The sequence below is a fragment of the Ylistrum balloti genome, unplaced genomic scaffold (assembly GCF_031769215.1).
Source record: "Ylistrum balloti isolate Yb309-2 unplaced genomic scaffold, AGI_CSIRO_Ybal_v1 Utg370058, whole genome shotgun sequence".
Classification (NCBI taxonomy): Eukaryota; Metazoa; Mollusca; class Bivalvia; order Pectinida; family Pectinidae; genus Ylistrum; species Ylistrum balloti.
The window spans coordinates 1,333,991-1,359,923 of record NW_026782107.1 but is presented as its reverse complement, the minus strand read 5'-3'; the positions used below and the strand labels follow the sequence as shown (position 1 = coordinate 1,359,923).

Below are 25,933 nucleotides of genomic sequence, written 5' to 3'. Positions count from 1 at the left end.
GGACCACGAGCGTAGGAAGATGGTGGACTAAAATTATAAAGAATTTATGATCCGTTGTTAGGATAATACAAAATAAGGAGTAGTAGACAACTTGGGAAAGGAAATACTCACTGATACACAAATAGCCTAAAAAAACACATATAGGGTGATGGGAATAATTCCTCCGATATAAAAACAGAAAGAAACCTAAAATCAAGTGTGCGACGCATATAATCACCATGAAAATAGACAAACAATTACGGATCAAATTTAGCGATTAAGTGAAAAACAAGCTAACAGAATATCAACTTTTATAGATGTTTAACTAGAACAACTCAGACCTTCACAGATGCTGCTCTTTCGTCGGCCTTCCTGTGAAATGAACCATTTGCAGACGTATTTCTTGGAACATACGTTGTCTCTAAAAGGCTCACATTGAATGTATTGCTCCGCTTCAAGTCCACACTGCCTAATCTCTCCCTCATTAATTTCCACTTCCGCCGAACTACGTTTATAACTTCACCGTTAAAGAAGCAGAAGAACAGCGCGACCAGTACCCCCTGTGAAGAAAAAATGACTTATTGAAAATGTGGACGGTTTTATTTTATACCAAGCATGTAACTGCAGATAAAGTTTTTTCTTGCAATTCTGACAACTGCACTAATCAGACCAATTATACTACGGCAGAGTTACCTGATACGATGTCAGTACGGCAGATATGATATCGTAAATAGGTGATGGCGTGTCGGGCTGAAAAGGGATGACGAAGTACTGCAGGCCAAGCAGAGGTATTAGAATTAAGGTGGCACGCGCTGCTCGTCTAGAATAAAAAAAAACAGTTTCATATCACATACACAGGTATCTATCAAATGATTCCTGATTATGAACATTGCACCCCTGGGGGTAAAATTTACTTTAGGGTATATAGGAAAAAATACTTTGAACATTATTTGTTTATCGTTTGTTGGAAATAGTTCAAACCTGGTTAGAATTATTAGTTTAAGATGACAGTTTAATGAAATACATATACTGAACCCTGCTGACCCCAGGGACCGGAGCTAAATATGGGTCAAATTGACTGAAACTAAAACTATCTTCTTCTCAATAATCAGATAAGAAAGAACCAAATTCATTTCATGCGTGGAGGTGTCTTACGGTACTTTGTAACAATTGTAAATTTTATGACCTGATAATTTCACATTTCCCCTGGGGGAAGGGGTAAAATTTACTTTATTTTACATGGGAAAACGACAGTTTGATTAGATGCATATATTGACCTCAGGGGATGTTGGGCGAGGCCAAATATAGGTCAAATTGGCTGAAATTTGAAAGATGTTCTACTGTTCTGGATAGAAGATTTCATATAAAAAAATCAAATCTTCAGTGTAATTTCTTTAAATTCTAACTTGGTTAGAATCTTCAGTACGGGACAGAGGTTAATGTATACACAATTGATATTTGCATTATGTTTACAATATACTTAAAGGTATATAATTTCTATGACCTGTTACAAGACCAGTTGTGACTTAGGTGATAATAAATGCCTGTAGGAATCATGTTTAATTAATTTTGTTGGTTTTTTTTTCATGGTGTCAATTCGTTTTGTATCACACAGAAAATGTAAATGGATTATTTTACCAGTCTGCTTAGGTAAGGATACTAATAGAAAATAAGTTTGTGCTAAAACTACGTCTGTATATGTTTACTTTCCAGAAAAAAAATACCAGCCGATACTTGTTTTCGAGTTATACGGTATGTTAGTGAAGTAATATCGATATAGAGAATTATAAAGCTTTCTAGCCGTGAACGAAGTGTACATTATCTCTGTAAAGCATTTACAAATTAAATTGATGAGAATAAATCCGTTGTTCATAATGGTCTGGTATAAATCTATACTAAAAAGATAAAGAAACGCAGGGTGAACTTTAAACCAGAAATTAAGTATGATATCGGGCTTCATTTAAAAACGAAATTTTGTATACTTACAGATAAATTAAAGCTTAAAAATTTCCAAAGTCTGTATTTTGCATCTGACAATTGGTTTAGAGGTACTAATGATTAAATTGAATGGACCCATAGGATTTTGAAATTGAAATTGAACTGAGTCATCAATATCTTGTGTGTCCGCCGTTTGCTGTGGTCACGGCCCTTATTCTTCTGGCCATAGAGTTCATGAGAGTGTTAATCCGTCTTATGGGGATGTTGTCCCACTCTTCAATCAGAGCTCTGGTCAACTGCTCTTGAGTAGCAGGGGGTGGCTGGCGCTTTCGAACTTGTCTATCCAACTGGTCCCAAAGATGCTCGATCGGGGACAAATCAGGGCTATATGGCGGCCAATCTAGTGGTTGAATGTTGTTGTTGGCCAGAAAGACTTGGCAAATCCTTGCTACGTGGGGCCTAGCATTATCCTGCTGGAGGGTTAGATTATGCTGCTGTAAGAAAGGGATAACATGGGGTCTGAGGATCTCATCTCTATACTTAGCTGCTGTTAAATTGCCATCAATAACAACCAATTGTGATTTTAACCCGTGTGAGATTCCTCCCCACACCATTACTGAACCGCCCCCAAACCTATCCCTCTCTACAACGCAAGCGTCCGTAAAACGTTCGCCACGACGTCGGTAGACACGTTGACGGCCGTCAGATCGATAAAGACAGAATCGAGACTCGTCCGTGAAGAAAACTTGTCTCCACTGCCTCAGTGGAAACCGTCGTGGAGCATGTGCAGCGACCCAGGCCATACGATGCTGACGTCGAGCAGGGATTAAGGTGTGGACCTACGTAGGGGCGACGTGCTCTTACACCAACTTCTCGTAATCGATTCCTTACAGTTTTTGAACTTATAGGACGCCCATGATTTCCACGAACATTAAGTGCACTCTCAACGGCAGTAAGGCGCCGGTTACGCACATGAGAGACGACGATATAGCGATCCTGACGTCGTGACGTTACGCGCGGACGTCCTCACCTAGGTCTATCTGCCAATCGTCCAGTTTCCCGAGGACGTCTTACAAGACGTTCTATGGTGGAGACATTAACACCAAAGTGCCTAGCAACCTGATTTTGCAGCTGTCCTTGCATCAGCATCTGAATGGCCTGACCCCTCTGAACTTCTGTGAGTCGTGCCATTCTTAAAACGAATCAAATTCTCAATTAATTTTAGGGAAGCAGTTGGTCTGTATAAAGACTAACGAAGAGTGACTTGACCAACGCTGCATGAGACCAGAACAACACGGTGCACGAGATTCTTGTTTTTTCCTTCCTCCATTTACCAGAGCTGCGCACTGTACCGTGACTAAATTTTCGATACATGACAAGATGTAATATGACCTAATTACTCAATCCACAAAGTTTCACTTTATTTGGAGAACGCGTTTTCAAAATATCGGAATAACTATTACCCTGCGTTTGTTTATCCTTTCAGTATATGTTAATTTAATTCACGCATTGACAAATACTACGAGGTAAAAACAACAAGGCCGCATTATTTATTCTGTAGCCTACCTGGACTGATGTGCTTCATTGGAGTTCACCGCCCGCAGCTTAGACAACAGGATCCGTAAAATGTTTAGCAAAAATAGAAAATTTACCTGGAGAGGAAAGCAATTCAAAATAACCTATCAAACGAAAGAGCATGACACAATATATTGAGAAAAATACGAATTAATAATTACATGCTTTCAATTAGAAGATTTGTGAATACTGCTCAGTAATCATACCTACCCACATCAACTATTCTATCCCTCAGAAATACCTCACAGATACGTGATAGAACAGGAAATATTTAAATTATTTTCACCTCTAAAATTTCAATTTGATGCTGCGATGAGGCACGAACTGGCCGGGACAAGGGATGTATATAGTGACTAAGAGTTATACATTTATGACTTTTGGGGTTTTATAGACTGTACTAGAACGGAAATGATTCCAACTCTACTCACCACTAATGACACAACTACAGGCCCAGTAAGTATCCAATTTTCATCTGTTGTACGCGACCAACAACTATAAAAAAAAAGTAAACGATACTTTTCTAGTTCGTCAATTCGGTGGATCGTCATATGATATCGATATTTAACGCAATAGATGGCATTTCTTTTTCGATAGGAAAGGTGCAACTGTGTATCAACAACGATTATCGTAAGTAAATATTACACATATTGGGGGCTTGGATATATGTTTCCAGCATCTGTATCTATTAAATTACAAGTAGTATATTGATGTATTTTGTTGGGAGAACGTCCATCAACTTTTAAACTGTATTATGTTCCGTATTTTCAGACATTTTCCAGCCTGATTCAGTGATTTCTCGGTGATTAGGTAAAGAGGAAAGGCTCAACAGATCAAAAGGATTATTAATTGCTACAAATATTCCGAAGCATAAGACTTTTCAATCGCTATAGTGCTTCATAGAAAGATATTCATTGGGAGTACTATTCAGTTTCGTTCTGAATTGATGAGCTACAGATCAAGCTATTCAATATAGAAAACTAGATACAGAACTTCGATAATTAAGGCAATCGTAAATCTTCCGAAATATGTGATAATTTGTCCGTTATCTTTTTGTAGACTATTACGTACCCATGACGTAGTTCCGGTTTAGAACCACGGACTGACGCATACACCACTGTAGGGATCAGTGGCCCGACTGTCAATAAAACAAATAAACATAATGATAAACGCCATTTGTTGACTAAATCGAAGTATCAAGCGAATATGATATTGGATTATATTACAATACGTGTACGTTGATGAAACACCGTTGTGCATTACATTTGTTCCATATCGTTTCAAAAACATTATTATTCATATCTTGGAACACCAGATTAATATCATTAAACCCCAGATATACAAAAATATGCAAGTTAGTCTTTTTTTTTTTTTTTTTTATTTGTTTTGTTGAAATCGTCATTCGCTAGCAGAGAATGTAAGAAAGCTCAAGCATTTTAAGCACTGTATCACTTACACTGTACCAAGAAACATGTCTTACCCCAGCCGATCACGTAACAGATGACCAGGAGTCGCTTGTCGTTCGTGAAGGCGAAGACGATAAGTGTGTGTAGATAAAAACCTTCACAAAACATCCAGAAATAGTTACAAATCGTCAGATACTGCGTGACCACGTGCAGTGCCTGGCACCATGGCTACAGGACCAAAGGATACCGTGACATTATGGTTTAAGATAGGTTAGGCCGGATATAGAATATAGCTTTAATATATAACAGACTTTTATGAAGGGAGACATGAAAAATGTGTGATATAAATAACGCTAGACATAAGGTAGACTTCCAATTCGTGGAATATCGTGTAAGATATGTTTATATGTATACTATTAAGGGTTGGATTTGTTTCAAGATTATATCCTGACACCCTCTTCATCTCAATCAATCAGTGCGACAAAGAACACGTCATGATAAATGAACAAAACACAGCATTCGCCAGATATTTTGAGGACTGTCATATTATAACAAATTCATGAATTGTATGTTGAGAGGAAGGGGTAGGTGTTGCTTTGTAACATTTTTGAAAAATGTTTTTATTGTTATTGTCATAGATTTATTTCGTCAGATTAAAACTGTTGTGAATTAATGCCAACCTAGCATGATTCAGGTCAGAATATATGGGACCTCACACGAATTTCACATTCGTGCACGATTCATGACACAAGCATTTAAGGAAAACTCGTGACGAGTTTTATAAATGCCACGTGGTGTATTCATGAATGCAAGATTCTGTTTATCTCGTAAAACGTTTGAAAATTTCCCTCAAAGTAGTATTTCATATGACTGATATATAATCAATATTTGCGATTTCCTTACTCCATATCTTTCTTTGTGACGCAATAATACATATGACGTCATAAAGTTATATCATCTGAAGGGAATCTTCAAAAAATAATTTGATGGATGTCATTACACTGATAACAGATAGTTATATAATAGGAATATGTATATAGCTGATTTAAAAGTTAACATTTCCAACCAAGGCCTTTCTGACCAGTACATCAATATAAATCTATATTGAGATAGACAAGAATAATACCTTGTTCTCTTTCACCATGGCCGGATTTGCCCTTAGGGCATACATGAGGATCCAGGCTGCCCCGGATAAGATGTAGGTGACAAAGAGATTCTTATGCAGTGTTACCCGACTACAATGAAGCTGTCTGCAACAAATATAATACATTTATATTCCTTTATTAACAAATATTTCACCATTTTCACTCAACTACAAGCCAGGCTACTAGTGTTAGTCACGTGGCCCGGATTTTTCACCTGATTGTATGAATAAAGAATATTGGTGTATTCTGTATAATGGACTCATATTTATCATACATATGTTTGTACTTTCTTGAAAAGTCCAGCGACACTTGGGGCAAAATGAATTAAAAAAAGGAAAGGTGTGTCAATATAGAAGGGGATGTACTCTTTTTTGAAATGTTCTACTTGAATGTAAATATTTTGAAGCTTCAGTCTGCATCAAATTATAGACGTGGCATACTGTGTAAGCATAACCCATAATCTTAAAGGTGTGTTTGCATTATCATAAGTTTTACCACAAAACACTGTAACAGGATGTAAAGATATTGTTGGTGTAATATCTATAATATAGTTCATCAAAATGTTGTTTGTTTTTTTTACAAAATAACATAATTCAAGCTCAAATTCGATGAAAGGACGGCAAAATAAAAACAATTGAAACATCTACAGTTAAATCCAAATCCAATAATAAAATTATCAAGAGCACCAGACGGTAGCAATGGCGTACACGATTTATACATTGTTTTATCTTTACTTACTTTGTTTGATTTCATTCTGTTTATGCAGGGGAAAATAAGAAGGCTTAATTACAAGTAGTTGTGATTAACCGTTCAGCTTTGTTTTCAAAATGATGGTTTCCTAACCAGTATAATTTTTAATCGAGCATCGTCTTCTTGGAGTACAGTAAAGTTACACATTGTAGGTACTCACCGGAAGTAGGAGAAAATTAGAAGTGCAGCTACGGAGAGAATGATGGATAATGAATAGCCACTGTAATACACACTAATGACCTTCTGAAGCGTCTGAAAAGAAGTTTAGTTTTTTTTTTTTTTAAATATGTTTGATATGATTGAAACATAACCAGTCTTTTTCTAAATGGCCAATAGGAAGATACACAATGTAAATTAATCAGTTAAACATCTGTTATTGTTTATTTTAATATTCCATTAAGATTCTTAACCCCTATGGCATTGCCTGTATCAATGGGTCATTAAGAATGAAACAATCACATTATCATGAATTAATCAAAGTGTTTTAAACCAAAATTATGGCTTCAGAAAAGAAAAGTTGAGAAGTCGTTTTTTTTTTTTTTTTTAAACATCACCATAGAAAATACGAATGTTTCATAATTTATAATTTGGTGCATAGTGTTCAAAAGATGTGTAATGACTTGATAATATGTCTCCATAGTGTAGTTATAGTTGTCATAAAATCCTACCACAATCAGACAACATACATGGTAATTATTCATCAAGAAGACGAACGAACCGCTGATCGCTTGCCGCCTCCAAGTTGGAATTAGGAATGCCTGTTAGGTATCTCAATAAGGTTAGAGTGTAAGGTACTATCAGTACCAGTACATTGTATAAATTTGTCAATAACCCGTTCCTTTGTTCCATACGATGTCGGCGATCCGAATTTTTCATTTATTGATTAAATATGAAAGTAATATAATGTTCTTTTTGTTCATCTTTCAATACTTGTTAGTTGATCTATGTTGCAATTTTTTGTGTTTGATGCTGTTCTTACTGCTGTTTTTTTTATTTTTATTATTTAACATGTACTTACCCTTATTTCATATCTTGTGTATATAGGTAATAAAAAATCGGAAATTATTAATCGATAGATTCGATCATATAACCATAATTAGTGAATTCGGCGAGAATGGCAACCAGATTCACTAGTCACCGTCTTTAATTTAGAACAAAGATACAAGTAACTCTGGAATTTACTGCAAAATCAGAAATTTTCGTGAGCTCACATTTTGTGTGGTTTTTCAAAACATCACTGTTTCTTGGACGCTTGATTTCGAAGATAAACACAGCTTTGTTAGTTTTAATTGTAATAGTTAGTTTCCAGATATATTCATTGATCAAGAACGCCCTCGAAATGAACGAAAATAAATACACACTTAAAGTGATTATAAGGTATACATTGCAAATATGCAAAATTTTCAAAATATTTCGCTGTGATTTACATAAAACATAGATAAAATCCTGTGCCTACCATTAATAGTGCATTCCGACTTCATCTTTTTTTACAAGAACATATGTTCATTTTATTGCAGTTGGAGAACACATCACCATATTTATCATTGTAACGATCCAGACGGGGTAAAAATGTTCAGAAACATTTTTTTTCTTTTAGACCAAGGTGTGGATTAGTACGGAGATAAACAGCACTATGTTATCCTAACAAACATATTGCTTCAGGTCAAAAGGTGCGAGGTTTATATGTCAAGTATCGATTACTGTATATCCGTCTACCTTTAAATAAATCGTCTTTTCATAAAGAGCAATTGTATTAACAGATTACACTTATTTCCTTTTAATGAACAGATTTCCCAGATTACATTTAAGATTATAGATATATCAAAACGAACTAATTTATCAAAGCTTATTCTCCATACAAAACCATTTCCGTATTTTTTCAAATTCACTTTTAATCAAGGCATCAATACTGATACCATTCCCCTCATTGTTCAACGTCGACTTATGAGCAATAAAGAAAATTGTCTAGTGTGTGAGGTATGTTCAACGTTCCATAAAAGAATGGAACCACCAGTACTGATAATGAGTTTCTTTAAATAAATATTAAGGTTGACCTTGAGTTGACAGCCATGAAACCCAATCTCGTCAGTGATACAGAAAAATACAACCTTTAAACTCAAGCACTGTTTCTTTAATTTTTTTTTAAATCCCTCAAAAAATGAAGCCGATGGATTACTGAAAATATTTACAAACAGTAGTAACAGTGACTTTCACTTTGACCCTACAACCTTCAAAGTGTAACCTGTCCTAGACATAAAATATCGTGAAGTTTGATTTAAAACAAACCATCTAAGAATTAAGCCGTCAGAGAGCTGAGAAGCTATTCATCTAAAATAATGGTATGATTGGCATTTACTCTTCAACTCACACTCGTTAGCACTATAATGGTCCTTATAGGGGTATGGAGTTACATCAAAATGCCTAAAGGAATTAAATCTAAATCGCTGACAAGGATAGTGATATGTAATTACTTGCATGTAAATCAACATCTCAATACATACTAACGAGGGGATTATAAAGCCAATAAGTATGTTCAGGTTATATCCTAATTTTTTATTGAAACGTTCAGCCATATTAACACTACATATTCCAAGATTGATTTAAAAATTATAGCTGCATGCCATATTTAACCGAATTTCTTATTAATAATGTCGTGTTTCCTTTCGCTACTGTTAACGACATGTATATGTCATGTCCTTGGGCTATCAATGTTTTTGACATCAATGGAAGTAAACGGTGAACAATTGTGTGATTCCTCTTTTTAATATATATTTCGTTTACATTTGTCTAGGTTCCAGCTGTGAAGAAGCAGGTTCTATCTTTTTTATCATTTTTCGTTTACATTTGTCTAGGTACCTGCTGTTAATAAGCTGGTTCTATCTATTTTCATCATATTCCGTTTACATTTGTCTAGGTTCCTGCTGTGAAGAAGCTGGACCTATCTATTTCTATCATATTCCGTTTACATTTGTCTACGTTCCTGCTGTTAAGAAGCTGGTTCTGTCTATATTTATATTATTTCGTTTACATTTGTCTAGGTTCCTGCTGTTAAGATGCGGGTTCTATCTTTTTATCATATTTCGTTTACATTTGTCTAGGTTCCTGCTGTGAAGAAGCTGGACCTATCTTTTTTATCATATTTCGTTTACATTTGTCTAGGTTCCTGCTGTTAAGAAGCAGGTTCTATCTATTTTCATCATATTCTGTTTACATTTGTCTAGGTTCCTGCTGTTAAGAAGCTGGACCTATCTTTTTTATCATATTTCGTTTACATTTGTCTAGGTTCCTGTTGTTAAGAAGCAGGTTCTATCTATTTTCATCATATTTCGTTTACACTTGTCTAGGTTCCTGCTGTTAAGAAGCTGGTTCTATCTATTTTTATCATATTTCGTTTACATTTGTCTAGGTTCCTGCTGTTAAGAAGCAGGTTCTATCTATTTTCATCATATTTCGTTTACACTTGTCTAGGTTCCTGCTGTTAAGAAGCGGGTTCTATCTATTTTCATCATATTCCATTTACATTTGTCTAGGTTCCTGCTGTTAAGAAGCGGGTTCTATCTATTTTTATCATATTTCGTTTACACTTGTCTAGGTTCCTGCTGTTAAGAAGCTGGTTCTATCTATATTGATCATATTTCGTTTACATTTGTCTAGGTTCCTGCTGTTAAGAAGCAGGTTCTATCTATTTTCATCATATTTCGTTTACACTTGTCTAGGTTCCTGCTGTTAAGAAGCAGGTTCTATCTATTTTCATCATATTTCGTTTACACTTGTCTAGGTTCCTGCTGTTAAGAAGCTGGTTCTATCTATTTTCATCATATTTCGTTTACATTTGTCTAGGTTCCTGCTGTTGAAGCGGGTTCTATCTATTTTTATCATATTCCGTTTACATTTGTCTAGGTTCATGCTGTTAAGAAGCTGGTTCTATCTATTTTCATCATATTTCGTTTACATTTGTCTAGTGATCATATTTCGTTTACATATTTCATGCTGTTAAAAAGCTGGTTCTATCTATTTTCATCATATTCCGTTTACATTTGTCTAGGTACCTGCTGTTAAGAAGCGGGTTCTATCTATTTTTATCATATTCCGTTTACATTTGTCTAGGTTCCTGCTGTTAAGAAGCTGGTTCTGTCTATATTTATCATATTCCGTTTACATTTGTCTAGGTTCCTGCTGTATAGAAGCTGGTTCTATCTATATTGATCATATTTCGTTTACATTTGTCTAGGTTCCTGCTGTTAAGAAGCTGGTTCTATCTATATTGATCATATTTCGTTTACATTTGTCTAGGTTCATGCTGTGAAGAAGCTGGTTCTATCTATATTGATCATATTTCGTTTACATTTGTCTAGGTTCCTGCTGTTAAGAAGCAGGTTCTATCTATTTTCATCATATTTCGTTTACATTTGTCTAGGTTCCTGCTGTTAAGAAGCAGGTTCTATCTATTTTTATCAACTTTCGTTTACATTTGTCTAGGTACCTGCTGTTAAGAAGCGGGTTCTATCTATTTTCATCATATTTCGTTTACATTTGTCTAGGTTCCTGCTGTTAAGAAGCGGGTTCTATCTATTTTTATCAACTTTCGTTTACATTTGTCTAGGTTCCTGCTGTTAAGAAGCTGGTTCTATCTATTTTCATCATATTTCGTTTACATTTGTCTAGGTTCCTGCTGTTAAGAAGCAGGTTCTATCTATTTTTATCAACTTTCGTTTACATTTGTCTAGGTACCTGCTGTTAAGATGCGGGTTCTATCTTTTTATCATATTTCGTTTACATTTGTCTAGGTTCATGCTGTTAAGAAGCTGGTTCTGTCTATATTTATCATATTCCGTTTACATTTGTCTAGGTTCCTGCTGTATAGAAGCTGGTTCTATCTATTTTTATCATATTTCGTTTACATTTGTCTAGGTTCATACTGTAAAGAAGCTGGACCTATCTATTTTTATCATATTTCGTTTACATTCGTCTAGGTTCATGCTGTTAAGGAGCTGGTTCTATCTATTTTCATCATATTTCGATTGCATTTGTTTGTCTTTCTTGTTCCCTAATATACATATATCATTATTTTTTGTTTTCCTATTTGGTTTTTAACATATTTCATTCGAAGAACGCGCATGTTACGCTTGCAAACACATTTAATTCACGCAATTGATGCTAATTATTTGTTTCTGTTGATATCTCCGTTTACTGCAAGTGGAAAAAACGTCAATAAACAATAGGAAGTACTAACCTTGATGAAATTATGAACATACTGAAATTGATAGCATTTAATTTCATTCAACTACTTGATGATTTGAAATGAATTTCATTTAAGGCTGTAATTTAAACTTAGATAGAACAGAAGTTGATGCATCTGGCATGGGATACTTATGATTACAAGTTAATTACATAAAGAACTTTATTTTAATATTGCACGTGACAAAATCTAAAAAAGCGGTTACTCATGATGGAAAGTGCACTGGAGCAAGAAATGATCAATAGATACAGGAAATGAGCAACAGAGCATGAAGTCGGAAGATCATTAAAACGTTCAATGAACGAGACCGATGTAGAACAATTACCTCCTTGTTGCTGGCACAAAGAGTATAGTTGGTCCATATCCGCCCAGTGTCAGGATGGGTCAGCCACGTTCCGTCCTCCTGACAATCCTTGAACGCTTGGCCTGTAAAATGTTTAAGTTAACATTTATCTATGTATATCTAAGCTAGTGTTGCCCAAATTTCGTAGAAAGGAATACATGTGTTAATAGCATTTAAAAGAACAATGTATATGTCACAAGGATTTTCAAATCATTATAATGTTTGAAATATATAATTATGCTATAATTAATGTGTAATTGAATGTTATCATGTTTCCCTCAGATTGATGTCTGGAGTTGTGAAATAGTATCTGGCGTTGTGAAATAGTATCAGGCGTTGTGAAATAGTATCGGGCGTTGTGAAATAGTATCAGGCGTGGTGAAATAGTATCGGGCGTTGTGAAATAGTATCGGGCGTGGTGAAATAGTATCAGGCGTGGTGAAATAGTATCAGGCGTGGTGAAATAGTATCGGGCGTTGTGAAATAGTATCGGGCGTGGTGAAATAGTATCGGGCGTTGTGAAATAGTATCTGGCGTTGTGAAATAGTATCAGGCGTTGTGAAATAGTGTCCGGCGTTGTGAAATAGTATCAGGTGTTGTGAAATAGTGTCAGGCGTTGTGAAATAGTATCAGGCGTGGTGAAATAGTTTCAGGCGTGGTGAAATAGTATCAGGCGTGGTGAAATAGTATCAGGTGTTGTGAAATAGTAACGGGCGTTGGGAAATAGTATCATGGGTTGTGAAATAGTATCAGGCGTGGTGAAATAGTATCAGGCGTTGTGAAATAGTATCATACGTTGTGAAATAGTATCAGGCGTGGTGAAATAGTATCAGGCGTTGTGAAATAGTGTCAGGCGTTGTGAAATAGTATCAGGCGTTGTGAAATAGTATCAGGCGTTGTGAAATAGTATCAGGCGTGGTGAAATAGTATCTGACGTTGTGAAATAGTATCAGACGTTGTGAAATAGTATCAGGCGTGGTGAAATAGTATCAGGCGTTGTGAAATAGTGTCGGGCGTTGTGAAATAGTATCAGGCGTTGTGAAATAGTATCAGGCGTTGTGAAATAGTATCTGTCGTGGTGAAAAAGTATCAGGCGTTGTGAAATAGTGTCCGGCGTTGTGAAATAGTATCTGGCGTTGTGAAATAGTATCAGGCGTTGTGAAATAGTATCAGGCGTTGTGAAATAGTGTCCGGCGTTGTGAAATAGTGTCCGGCGTTGTGAAATAGTATCAGGCGTTGTGAAATAGTGTCCGGCGTTGTGAAATAGTGTCCGGCGTTGTGAAATAGTGTCCGGCGTTGTGAAATAGTATCAGGTGTTGTGAAATAGTAACGGGCGTTGTGAAATAGTATCAGGCGTTGTGAAATAGTATCAGGCGTTGTGAAATAGTATCGGGCGTTGTGAAATAGTATCGGGCGTTGTGAAATAGTATCTGTCGTGGTGAAAAAGTATCTATTTGGCATTGGACAGAATAATTGTAAATTTTTCAACGGGAATATTGGGATAATTCCATACTTGTGTCGGAGGGAATATCGACCTTTAGACCTGTCATACTTTTGTCGGAGGGAATATCGACCTTTAGGCCTGTCATACTTGTGTCGGAGGGAATATCGACCTTTAGACCTGTCATACTTTTGTCGGAGGGAATATCGACCTTTAGGCCTGTCATACTTGTGTCGGAGGGAATATCGACCTTTAGGCCTGTCATACTTTTGTCGGAAGGAATCTCAACCTTTCGATGGGAATATCAACTTTAGATCTTTCATTCTTGTATCTCATGGAATATAAACCTTAAGGGTTATTTACCATACGAGAAGAGTATTTGTTATTATGTCAGTTTTTTCGGGATATAAACATATACTTGTAAGCCTACTACACCTGTGTCGCAGTTTTTACCTGAAGGTCTGCCATATTTGTGCCGAAGAAAAGTAGGACAATCATGATATATCCGGGTCCCTGCAGACGTGTAGTTCCAACAATCCCAGCCATCAAACGTTGCGTTACAGTACAGCCCGCCTACAAAAATGATAACATCATATCATTTTCTGTAAATCATAAATTGACGTTTAGATTACGTATTGTCGTTCTTTTTACAACAGTCATTGCTCTTTACAAAAAAAACTGTCTTATATTTTATATAATTTAATGTTTAGTACAGATCATAGCACCGCTGTAAAAATTGTTATGTTTAAAATAGAATACCAGGATGAATTGTACAGCAAATTTCGACTTTAAGATAAGCAAAGAAAACACCAACATATCAACAGAATCTTATTTCTAATTCTATAAAACAGTGCAAAACATGAACAACAGAAAGATCCGCACGGAAATCGCCGAAAAGGGTATAAAAAATCGTTCTTTTTGCGAGAATTATTGACCGTTGTCATTAGCAACACAACATAGTAAACAAAGATGTTTTACAGACATAATTAAATGCGTCTTGCTTATTTCTTGTACTCATCGATTCATTATCTAAGTTTACGGCAATATATCATACAGTTTAATTTCCTATTACAATCAACATCAGTTAGAAGAAATCTATGATCATCGACAGTCACCAGTGATTGTGTGGCATTTTCACTTGTGGCCGTTTACTGATGTGACCCGGCGGCACTATGTAATAAATGGATTGGATATGCTAAGATATCAGTATTTAATCGATTTTAAACACAACAGAATATTATAAAACTCTCAAAAAGAGATTAGTATTAAAGATAAACAGACTGTCAAAAATATTCGAATATGTCAAAAATATATGAAAGAAATCTTTGACACGAACATGATGTCCGTGGTGAACAGTCGAGCATTTATAAGAAAAATGTAAAAAGGAATTGTCATACATACATCATTTTTACAAGACAAATATACATCTTTCTAAAGTCAAGTTTTCCTATTTAAAGGATTTCAATGTAATCCTTCTGTTGAACCGAGAATGTGATATATATCATAAAACATCTGACTGCGCAGTGTGACAACCTCGTTGATTAATTAATTCCGTTTTCCATTACAATGAAATGAAAATAATCACCAAGTTGGAAGTGTTCCATTTTTATCTCGAATGTCTAATCAAACTAAAGATTGTAGTATCAATAACAATAATATAAATAGATCCCTCCCGATTTAGAGTGTGACCTCTATAACAAATAGATCCCTCCTGTTATAGAGTGTGACCTCTATAACAAACATATCCGTCCTGTTATAGAGTGTGACCTCAATATCAAATAGATCCCTCCTGTTATAGAGTGTGACCTCTATAACAAACATATCCGTCCTGTTATAGAGTGTGACCTCTATATCAAATAGATCCCTCCTGTTATAGAGTGTGACCTCTATAACAAACATATCCGTCCTGTTATAGAGTGTGACCTCTATAACAAACATATCCGTCCTGTTGTAGAGTGTGACCTCTATAACAAACATATCCGTCCTGTTATAGAGTGTGACCTCTATAACAAATAGATCCCTCCTGTTATAGAGTGTGACCTCTATAACAAATAGATCCTCTATAACAAATAGATCCCTCCTGTTATAGAGTGTGACCTCTATAACAAACATATCCGTCCTGTTATAGAGTGTGACCTCTATAACAAACATATCCGTCCTGTTATAGAGTGTGACCTCTATAATAAATAGATCCCTCCTGTTATAGAGTGTGACCTCTATAACAAATAGATCCCTCCTGTTATAGAGTGTGACCTCTATAACAAACATATCCGTCCTGTTATAGAGTGTGACCTCTATAACAAACATATCCGTCCGTTATAGAGTGTGACCTCTATATCCTGTTATAGAGTGTGACCTCTATAACAAACATATCCGTCCTGTTATAGAGTGTGACCTCTATAACAAATAGATCCCTCCTGTTATAGAGTGTGACCTCTATAACAAATAGATCCCTCGTGTTGTAGAGTGTGACCTCTATAACAAATAGATCCCTACCGTTGTAGAGTGTGACCTCTATAACAAATAGATTCCTACCGTTGTAGAGTGTGACCTCTATAACAAATAGATCCCTCCTGTTGTAGAGTGTGACCTCTATAACAAATAGATCCCTCCTGTTATAGAGTGTGACCTCTATAACAAACATATCCGTCCTGTTATAGAGTGTGACCTCTATAACAAATAGATCCCTCCTGTTATAGAGTGTGACCTCTATAACAAACATATCCGTCCTGTTATAGAGTGTGACCTCTATAACAAACATATCCGTCCTGTTATAGAGTGTGACCTCTATAACAAACATATCCGTCCTGTTATAGAGTGTGACCTCTATATCAAATAGATCCCTACCGTTGTAGAGTGTGACCTCTATAACAAAAAGATCCCTCCCGTTGTAGAGTGTGACCTCTATAACAAATATATCCCTCCCGTTGTAGAGTGTGACATTTATAACAAATAGATCCCTTCCGTTATAGAGTGTGACCTCTATAACAAACAGATCCCTCCCGTTATAGAGTGTGACCTCTATAACAAACAGATCCCTCCTGTTATAGAGTGTGACCTCTATAACAAACATATCCGTCCTGTTATAGAGTGTGACCTCTATATCAAATAGATCCCTACCGTTGTAGAGTGTGACCTCTATAACAAAAAGATCCCTCCTGTTATATAGTGTGACCTCTATAATAAATAGATCCATCCTGTTGTAGAGTGTGACCTCTGACCTCTATAACAAACACATCCCTACCGTTGTAGAGTGTGACCTCTATAACAAACAGATCCCTACCGTTGTAGAGTGTGACCTCTATAACAAATAGATCCCTCCTGTTGTAGAGTGTGACCTCTATAACAAATAGATCCCTCCTGTTATAGAGTGTGACCTCTATAACAAACATATCCGTCCTGTTATAGAGTGTGACCTCTATAACAAATAGATCCCTCCTGTTATAGAGTGTGACCTCTATAACAAATAGATCCCTCCTGTTATAGAGTGTGACCTCTATAACAAACATATCCGTCCTGTTATAGAGTGTGACCTCTATAACAAATAGATCCCTCCTGTTATAGAGTGTGACCTCTATAACAAACATATCCGTCCTGTTATAGAGTGTGACCTCTATAACAAATATATCCCCTACCGTTGTAGAGTGTGACCTCTATAACAAACAGATCCCTACCGTTATAGAGTGTGACCTCTATAACAAACAGATCCCGCCCGTTATAGAGTGTGACTTCTATAACAAATATATCCCTACCGTTATAGAGTGTGACTTCTATAATAAACAGATCCATCCTGTTGTAGAGTGTGACCTCTGACCTCTATAACAAACACATCCCTACCGTTGTAGAGTGTGACCTCTATAACAAACAGATCCCTACCGTTGTAGAGTGTGACCTCTATAACAAATAGATCCCTCCTGTTATAGAGTGTGACCTCTATAACAAATAGATCCCTCCTGTTATAGAGTGTGACCTCTATAACAAATAGATCCCTCCTGTTATAGAGTGTGACCTCTATAACAAATAGATCCCTCCTGTTATAGAGTGTGACCTCTATAACAAATAGATCCCTCCTGTTATAGAGTGTGACCTCTATAACAAACATATCCGTCCTTTTATAGAGTGTGACCTCTATAACAAATAGATCCCTCCTGTTATTGAGTGTGACCTCTATAACAAATATATCCCCTACCGTTGTAGAGTGTGACCTCTATAACAAACAGATCCCTACCGTTATAGAGTGTGACCTCTATAACAAACAGATCCCTCCCGTTATAGAGTGTGACCTCTATAACAAACAGATCAATCCTGTTGTAGAGTGTGACCTCTGACCTCTATAACAAACACATCCCTACCGTTGTAGAGTGTGACCTCTATAACAAACAGATCCCTACCGTTGTAGAGTGTGACCTCTATAACAAAAAGATCCCTCCTGTTGTAGAGTGTGACCTCTATAACAAATAGATTCCTCCTGTTATAGAGTGTGACCTCTATAACAAATAGATCCCTCCTGTTAAACATATCCGTCCTGTTATAGAGTGTGACCTCTATAACAAATAGATCCCTCCTGTTGTAGAGTGTGACCTCTATAACAAACATATCCGTCCTGTTATAGAGTGTGACCTCTATAACAAACATATCCGTCCTGTTATAGAGTGTGACCTCTATAACAAATATATCCCCTACCGTTGTAGAGTGTGACCTCTATAACAAACAGATCCCTACCGTTATAGAGTGTGACTTCTATAACAAATATATCCCTACCGTTATAGAGTGTGACCTCTATAACAAACAGATTCCTACCGTTATAGAGTGTGACCTCTATAACAAACAGATCCCTGCCGTTATAGAGTGTGACCTCTATAACAAACAGATCCCTCCCGTTGTAGAGTGTGACCTCTATAACAAAAAGATCCCTCCCCTTATAGAGTGTGACCTCTATAACAAACAGATCCCTACGGTTATAGAGTGTGACCTCTATAACAAATAGATCCCTCCCGCTGTAGAGTGTGACCTCTATAACAAATATATCCCTACCGTTGTAGAGTGTGACCTCTATAACAAATAGATCCCTCCCTCATTTTTTGTGCTCGCGCATGCGCTATACCCACAAAGTCACAAATGAACACCACTGCACGTTTTCCAGTTAGAATGGACATAGTATTTATAAATCAGAGCGTAACCGCTTCCACATTTATAGAATTACTTCTGACCAAGCGCCAAAAAGAAATTACGTGACAAGACACCCCTATGTCAAACTGGAAACTAAAGTCCAGTGGATGTAAAACTCAGCGAAAAAGAATTCAGAAATAATATTAAGGAAACGGAAATAAGATTGTTATAGCAACAGTTATTTAGATAAGTTTAAGGCAATATATCATACAGTTGATATTGTCGGCTCCGTGTGGCATTCTCTGAATTCTATAACAGTCAGGTTTATTTCAAACGTCTAGCAAATAGCCTTGTTTCTATTGGTCGGCTGCACAAAAGACGTTAATGAATGATCAGTAATATTTACCGCAACTGGGACAGATAAAGAGGAGTCTTTGTCTCATTCGTGGCGACCAATACTAGATTAAGTAATATAATAATTGGACACAACTCTAATTGACCTCCAGTATGGAATAGTATTGATTAGAGAATCGGCAGTTGTCCCTCCCTGTTCTATCTAACAACAACCAGCGGTCGTATAATAATATTCATTTGTAGATTTATATTCTAATTTCGTCGTACATAAAAGGGTTTGATTCTCGTAGGTTATTTATCATCAAATCTCATAATATGTCGCTGTTATCATATCTTTTTTCTTTTAGTGTTGCCCTATTAACCTAATTGTCAAAGTATTAAAACTAGCAAAAACACACCACCCCTCCAAAAGAACATTTTACTGTGTTTCCTTTTGAACCTCTTCGACATTTTACATTTACCTAAAAACTGATAACCTCATCCAAATATTTTGTTTTCTACCTTTTTCTTTCTTTTCCTTATTTATGATGGAAAATAAACGATAAATGCGAAACTGTTAGTAACTTCATCATTTTGGCATTATTAGCCTAACTTTGTAGGATCCAAACTAAATTGTTTTACATTGCTATACTTTGACTGAACTATAGGAAGTAGAAGTCTATCGGGGGAGACAGGATGATCCTCAAGTAAACTAACACATGTATCTCAGCAACACATATTGCTGTTGGCAATTCAGATGCCGTCCCATACGCCAATGTAGAACGATTTACACAATTGTCCACCAGAAATTAATCTGGGTAAGAATGAGTTACATACAAAGTCGTTTATCCACAGCCGCAAAAACAATGGAATCTTAATGTAATTGATAGCCATGGTACCCAAACGCCTAAAGCCATGAAGTCTCCGTACGTCCTATATCCGGTACAATTATTCCACCTCAGAGTATTCTACCGTTATATAATATCCGGTACAATTATTCCACCTCAGAGTACTCTACCGTTATATAATATCCGGTACAATTATTCCACCTTAGAGTATTCTACCGTTATATAATATCAGTTTCTACCTGAGTATTCTACCTGTGTATTCTATCATTATATAATATCAGTTTCTAGCTGAGTATTCTATCATTATATAATATCAGGTACGACTTTCTACCTGAGTATTCTACCTTAATATAATATCATTTTCTACCTGAGTATTCTACCATTATATAATATCAGGTACGACTTTCTACCTGAGTATTCTACCTTTATATAATATCAGTTTCTACCTGAGTATTCTACCTGAGTATTCTACCATTATATGATATCAGTTTCTACCTGAGTATTCTACCTACGGAGCCCGTTAACTGACATGCTCCATACTTATTTTATTTCGTTTTTTCGAAATAATAATTCGTTTTAATAAGATTTCGAAAAAACGAAATATTATTTCGAAAAAAACGAAATAAAATATTATTTCGATAAAACGAAATAAAATAAGTTTCGAAAAAACGAAATAATATTTCGAAAAAACGAAATAAGATAAGTATGGAGCATGTCAGTTAACGGGCTCCGTATCTACCATTATATAATATCAGGTACGACTTTCTACCTGAGTATTCTACCTTTATATATCAGTTTCTACCCGAGTATTCTACCTTTATATAATATCAGTTTCTACCTGAGTATTCTATCATTATAGAGTATTGAGGATTAATAGTAAAGACGCCACAATTACCTACTTCAATAAGCCATTGATCTATTTTATAAGTAACATAAATTTATTACATCAGACTTTAAAAATATATCTTATCTTTATATTTAGTGTTCAAAATCATAACAGCAATTACATCCATTATCACAACATACCAGAGACAGACAGACAACAGACATACAGACAGACAAGTGCTGACACTGTGTGTTGTCCTTTGGCGTTATGTCAGAAACTAGACAGAATGTCCTTCTACAAATCTAAGCAACGCGTCCTATTATGTTGATATAAATATTTCATTCCCGTTGATATGTCTGTCTATAATGTTATTGGTAGCTTACTCTCATGGGATTTGTTTGTCCTTTGGTCCACTGAACGTATCATATATAGCCGAGAATCTAGAACATATTTATGTCCAGATGTAGCTGCAGTGGTAGTTGGTAGACCGAAACAAATGTGAATTTGGCTTTAAAATTGTAAAACTACTAATACCAACGGTACCATCGTAAAATATATGAAAACGTGATTGTGATAACTATTCCTGACAGTACAAAAAAACCGACTCCTTCATCGGCCTCATCACAGATCTGCGTGGAAGGTTTTTTAAGGGGAAATCCGCATGGGAGATTTTTCTCAAAGGGGTTTAACATAGCAAAGAGCATCTAAGAACATGTGTAACAGCACAAATGCCAAATAAATTACAGAAAGAAAGAGAAAGACAGAAAGAGAGAGGATGCTATCAAGGTTCCAAGCAGTGGGGGCATTTATTAGATTAACTGTGTTCTCTTCTTTTCCCCTATAGTAGAAGACATGGGGAAAGTACAAATTACTGGAAGTCTACTTTTATTTGCCCCCTATGAACATACAGAGTAATGCAGCTGACACCACTCTTAGCTCCCTTATGTATCGTAAAGAGAAAGCATCGGAGAAACCCGATCTTCAAGGTTTATCCCACCGACAATAAGTCTCCTCTTACGACATGCTGTGACACACAGGCATATTCTTTCCCCATCGTTACATACACCTAAGAGGTAATAAGGGCGGTAGGGTTCCATTCATAGCATAAATGTGATACGAATCACTGACACATAAAATAACACAGACTATGATGAGCAAACCCGGATTTCCTATGTAATTTGTCCTATACCAACATACGTTCTGTAACATAAACGGCACGAAGATCATTGAGCAGAGTGCTCAATTTCCGGATTGTATCCTTCAGAGCACTTCAGAGAGTGAATTAAACATCATTTTTTTACCTTCGTTAATATACGGCAATTTGTCTACTGAGTATGTTGTTAAAACTAGGCTAAGTTTCTTATTCTGAATTAGTAATGGAATGAGTTGTTCTCTAGTGTGCCGATTGTACAACCTTCAGGACTATAGACACTGCTGGTGGACTTCAATCCAAGAGTTTTGCCGTAACCTGCATGCAAAAGCGGATATTGGCACAATTAAGATACCTTAAGGATAGTCCGTTTGATATTGGAAAATTGTGACCCATATTCAATTGCTTAGTTATTGCACTTTCTCGTCTTAATTTTGACCTTTCTTCCGATAAATTTTTACTTCCCTCGGTCGATTCTAGGTTTCAAAATTTAGACCATTATTAACACTGACAAATTCTTGAATTAACAATTTTTTGATGCATTATGATTCAATACATTTGGTTAGAATTTATCAAACTCAAAATGTGTGTCTTTGTGCATTTTTGAGACTGCAGATGTAATAATGCTTGAAGACTTCAGTTCAAAATATACCAATGAACTTGACCGCTTTTTGAAATTCGTTCAAAATAAGAAGTTATATTTATGAAGTTCATGGTGAACAATTGGACTATTCACATTCATTTATACCAATTATGACATTCTGCAATGTCCTGCTAGGTTTCAACAATGTAGACGTTTAGTGTCGTTAAAGGAAAAAGCCGATACAACTATTTTTAGCCTGATGGTTCACTAAAACAGTCTATTACGTACCCACTACAAAATCTATTTAAAAGGACCAGTAGGTGTTCGTGTTGTTTTAGTAATTAATTTTAGCAAGTGCACATTGTAAAGCGACCACATTCACGCTATATTTTTAAAATAAGAATCCTCTACAGGAAGCATTGATAAAATGAATAGCAGTATTTATTGAACTAGGTTCTCTTCTTATATCTAATATAACACATGAGTTTTGAATAGGAAAAAAAACAAAACAATTGTAAATCGAACAGAATAAATATTAAGCAGGGTTTTATAGTGTGTATGGTGTACGCTGTCTGTTCCAATGCAAAATTCCCAAAAGTCCAGAATGAAGCTTATCACGATTGTCTGCTTTTTTTGTAGGTGGCAAAACAGCTCCCCGGTGAAAATGATAATTTGCAATAACCATCCAACTCAATATACACTTCTGAATTGTTTATGAATAAGTGAATAAGATAACATACTTTTCACTCATTATTTTATCCTTTGGTATGTAACCTTATTTTAGCTACAACAATTATTATAAGGTTATCTATATAGCGAATCAATTTGAAGCCAGTTGAATTGTCCCCTTGCCGGGCTATAACAGCTATCCTTAACATCACATCGCCACAGATACTCTTCATGATAACCGTTTACGCACAATTCTGTAATGCATAATAGCTCTCATACATCGTTAGTTCTGCTCGCGAGTGGTTCGCTAGATGCTGGCGTGCTAACAGCGACATTTCGTACAATTTCGCCATACGTTGTGAAACATTGAGTAATCTCACAAGAAGTTTGATTTCCAGTGTAATTGTAAATAAATGCATCGATTACAATAACGCGTGTTTTTATGTAGAATTCACATAAAAAACGTGTTTTAATCAAAAATGTTCTATTTACATTGATTAATATTTCTTTTATACTTCCACGCGGCTGATTTTTTTTCGGTAGTTTCGTATTTGAATTAATCAGATAATATATGAATATTCATGAAGACCGTATATGAATATTCATTATCCATGCTTTGACTTTAACGTTATTCATGTCATATTGCCTGAATGCTTTGCCCTCTCCAGGGATGTTTCTAACGAACATCACATTTGGATAAACATTTATTTTCTTGTAAGCAGCATGTTTTATTCTCCTTTCGAGATATAATGACAATTTATTTTTTCTATGGATGGTTTTGACGTGTGTGAATCATGTTAACATGAATGTTAAATTTACCCTGGGGACGTTGTTCAATATTTCATTAATATAATTACGAACGAAGTCTCTTCCTAACCGATGTAGGTATATACATCATTCATAAACAACAGACGTGTCAACAAACAACTAGAACTTAGAGCTAATCAATATCAGCAATAATATAAGCCATTTATTTACACAGACTATTTAGAAGGTCAAGGACAGTTAGACGATTTGTTTGTAGATTCCGACAATCACCACGCAAATTTATGACAATGTAATTTAATCGTCGTTCCGATGTTATTAAGTGCCTTTATGAATATAGCGGAGCATATTTCATGTGCAGCATTGAATACAATTATGAAATCTGTTTTACTTTTCATTTGTGTGATAAAGATGTCTTAGTTCAGTCCATGTAACCTAATGGATATATATTTCTACTGTAAAACTTTTATTTTTCGTGGGTATTTATTTTCGTTTGTGAGTACTCTAAATCAATTAATTCATATGTCATCGAATGATTAACACAAGCCTGGCATGGTTTATAGTTCTAGCGGATTTTGTGAGCAAGAGTTCACCATGAAATCATGAGAAACGGACCAGTCTCTGTTGACATGACTGTGTCCTTGGGAAGGATACTTGCTCTGAACGGCATGCGACGGGCCTCCCGTTCTTTGTTCAGTGAGGTAACCTACAGTTTTTCGCGGGGGCGATAGAACTATCTAAGCAACGAAATCTGAATATACGTCTAAGGTTGTACAAAAGGCACACAAGTAAATAGCAACTTACAACGCTAATTTAGAATTAGATGCAAAAGAGTCAGATAATGGACTTTCGCCCTTTTATGACCCGATAGTAAAGCTAAGGACATAAATTTTTAAACCTATGAGGCGACTGAAGGAAACAGGAACTGTTACTTAAGGCCTTTAGTTTTTTTAAATTAGAATGAGAATATAAATAAAAAGAAACAATTTAGGAAGTAATTATATTTTCAGACAGAAGTTTTTGGTGACTTAAAAGTTAACGCTATAGAGAGGCGTTCTCAGATACTACAATATAGCAAGGCTGAATACTGAGGTGTTTCATAGCAGGTTTTTATCAGGAGTGGTAGTATAGCAGAGTACGGAATGTTTAGGTGATCGCTTTAGACGGGTTCATGGTTACTGTAATACAGACGTGGTAAATACAGACTGGTGTCAATCTAAGTTAAGCAGAACAAATGCTAAGGTTGTATTCATAGTATTGTGTTAATCAAGCTACGATTGGCATCCGTGTTTGCCAGTGACTTCGAAATAAGCGACGACTTACTATCACAAGCAAAGGGTTGTGATAAGTCGATGACGTTTTACATATATGGTCGTTATAACCAGAAAAGTTTACATGTGCTGACCGTCGTTAGGTTGTCACATGAGTCAGTTTGTGGTAGGTCTGCGTCGTGATACACTTTACACAAACTGCCACTATGGTCAGGTTGTGATCGGTCTTGTATCGTAATACAGTTTACACAAACTGCCACTATGGTCAGGTTGTGATAAGTCAGTATCGTAATACACTTTACACAAACTACCACTTTGGTCAGGTTGCGATATGTCAGTTAATAAAACACTTGTGTTCGTTATAGGCAGGAAGAGTTTACAGACTTACCGTCGCTAGGATACGGTTGTGACATAACGGTGACATTGCATTCATACCACGCCATCCAGATTCCACGTACCATCTCCTGCTCGGGGCTCAAAGAGAGCGATGTTGGGACACCTTTTGTAGTGGTTGTTTCGGAAAGTAATTCCGGGTCCAGGTAGTATGGAAACGATGAGTTATTCAT

The 25,933-nt window shown here is 36.0% G+C and overlaps 1 protein-coding gene across 1 annotated transcript; it reads right to left on the bottom strand.

The window, feature by feature from the left end:
- Nucleotides 1-257: 257 nt before the first annotated feature.
- LOC132549475 (calcitonin gene-related peptide type 1 receptor-like) lies at nt 258-25,933 on the bottom strand. The gene is made up of 11 exons (XM_060213414.1): nt 25,756-25,933; nt 14,267-14,386; nt 12,355-12,455; nt 6,951-7,042; nt 6,022-6,145; nt 4,970-5,123; nt 4,561-4,627; nt 3,921-3,984; nt 3,484-3,569; nt 673-799; nt 258-539 (listed from the first exon to the last, which is right to left on the bottom strand). Exons 1-11 carry the CDS (start codon nt 25,931-25,933, stop codon nt 315-317), a joined length of 1,338 nt encoding a protein of 445 aa, XP_060069397.1. The 3' UTR covers nt 258-314.

Bases quoted from the DNA above. Each gene is read 5' to 3' on its own strand.
- LOC132549475 (XM_060213414.1), bottom strand. From the start codon at position 25,933: ATGAATAACTCATCGTTTCCATACTACCTGGACCCGGAATTACTTTCC. The intron at 14,387-25,755 runs GTAAGTCTGTAA...TCATTTTTGTAG, and splicing joins ACAACCGTATCCTAGCGACG to GCGGGCTGTACTGTAACGCA. The intron at 540-672 runs GTAACTCTGCCG...TTTTCTTCACAG, and splicing joins CCGTACTGACATCGTATCAG to GGGGTACTGGTCGCGCTGTT.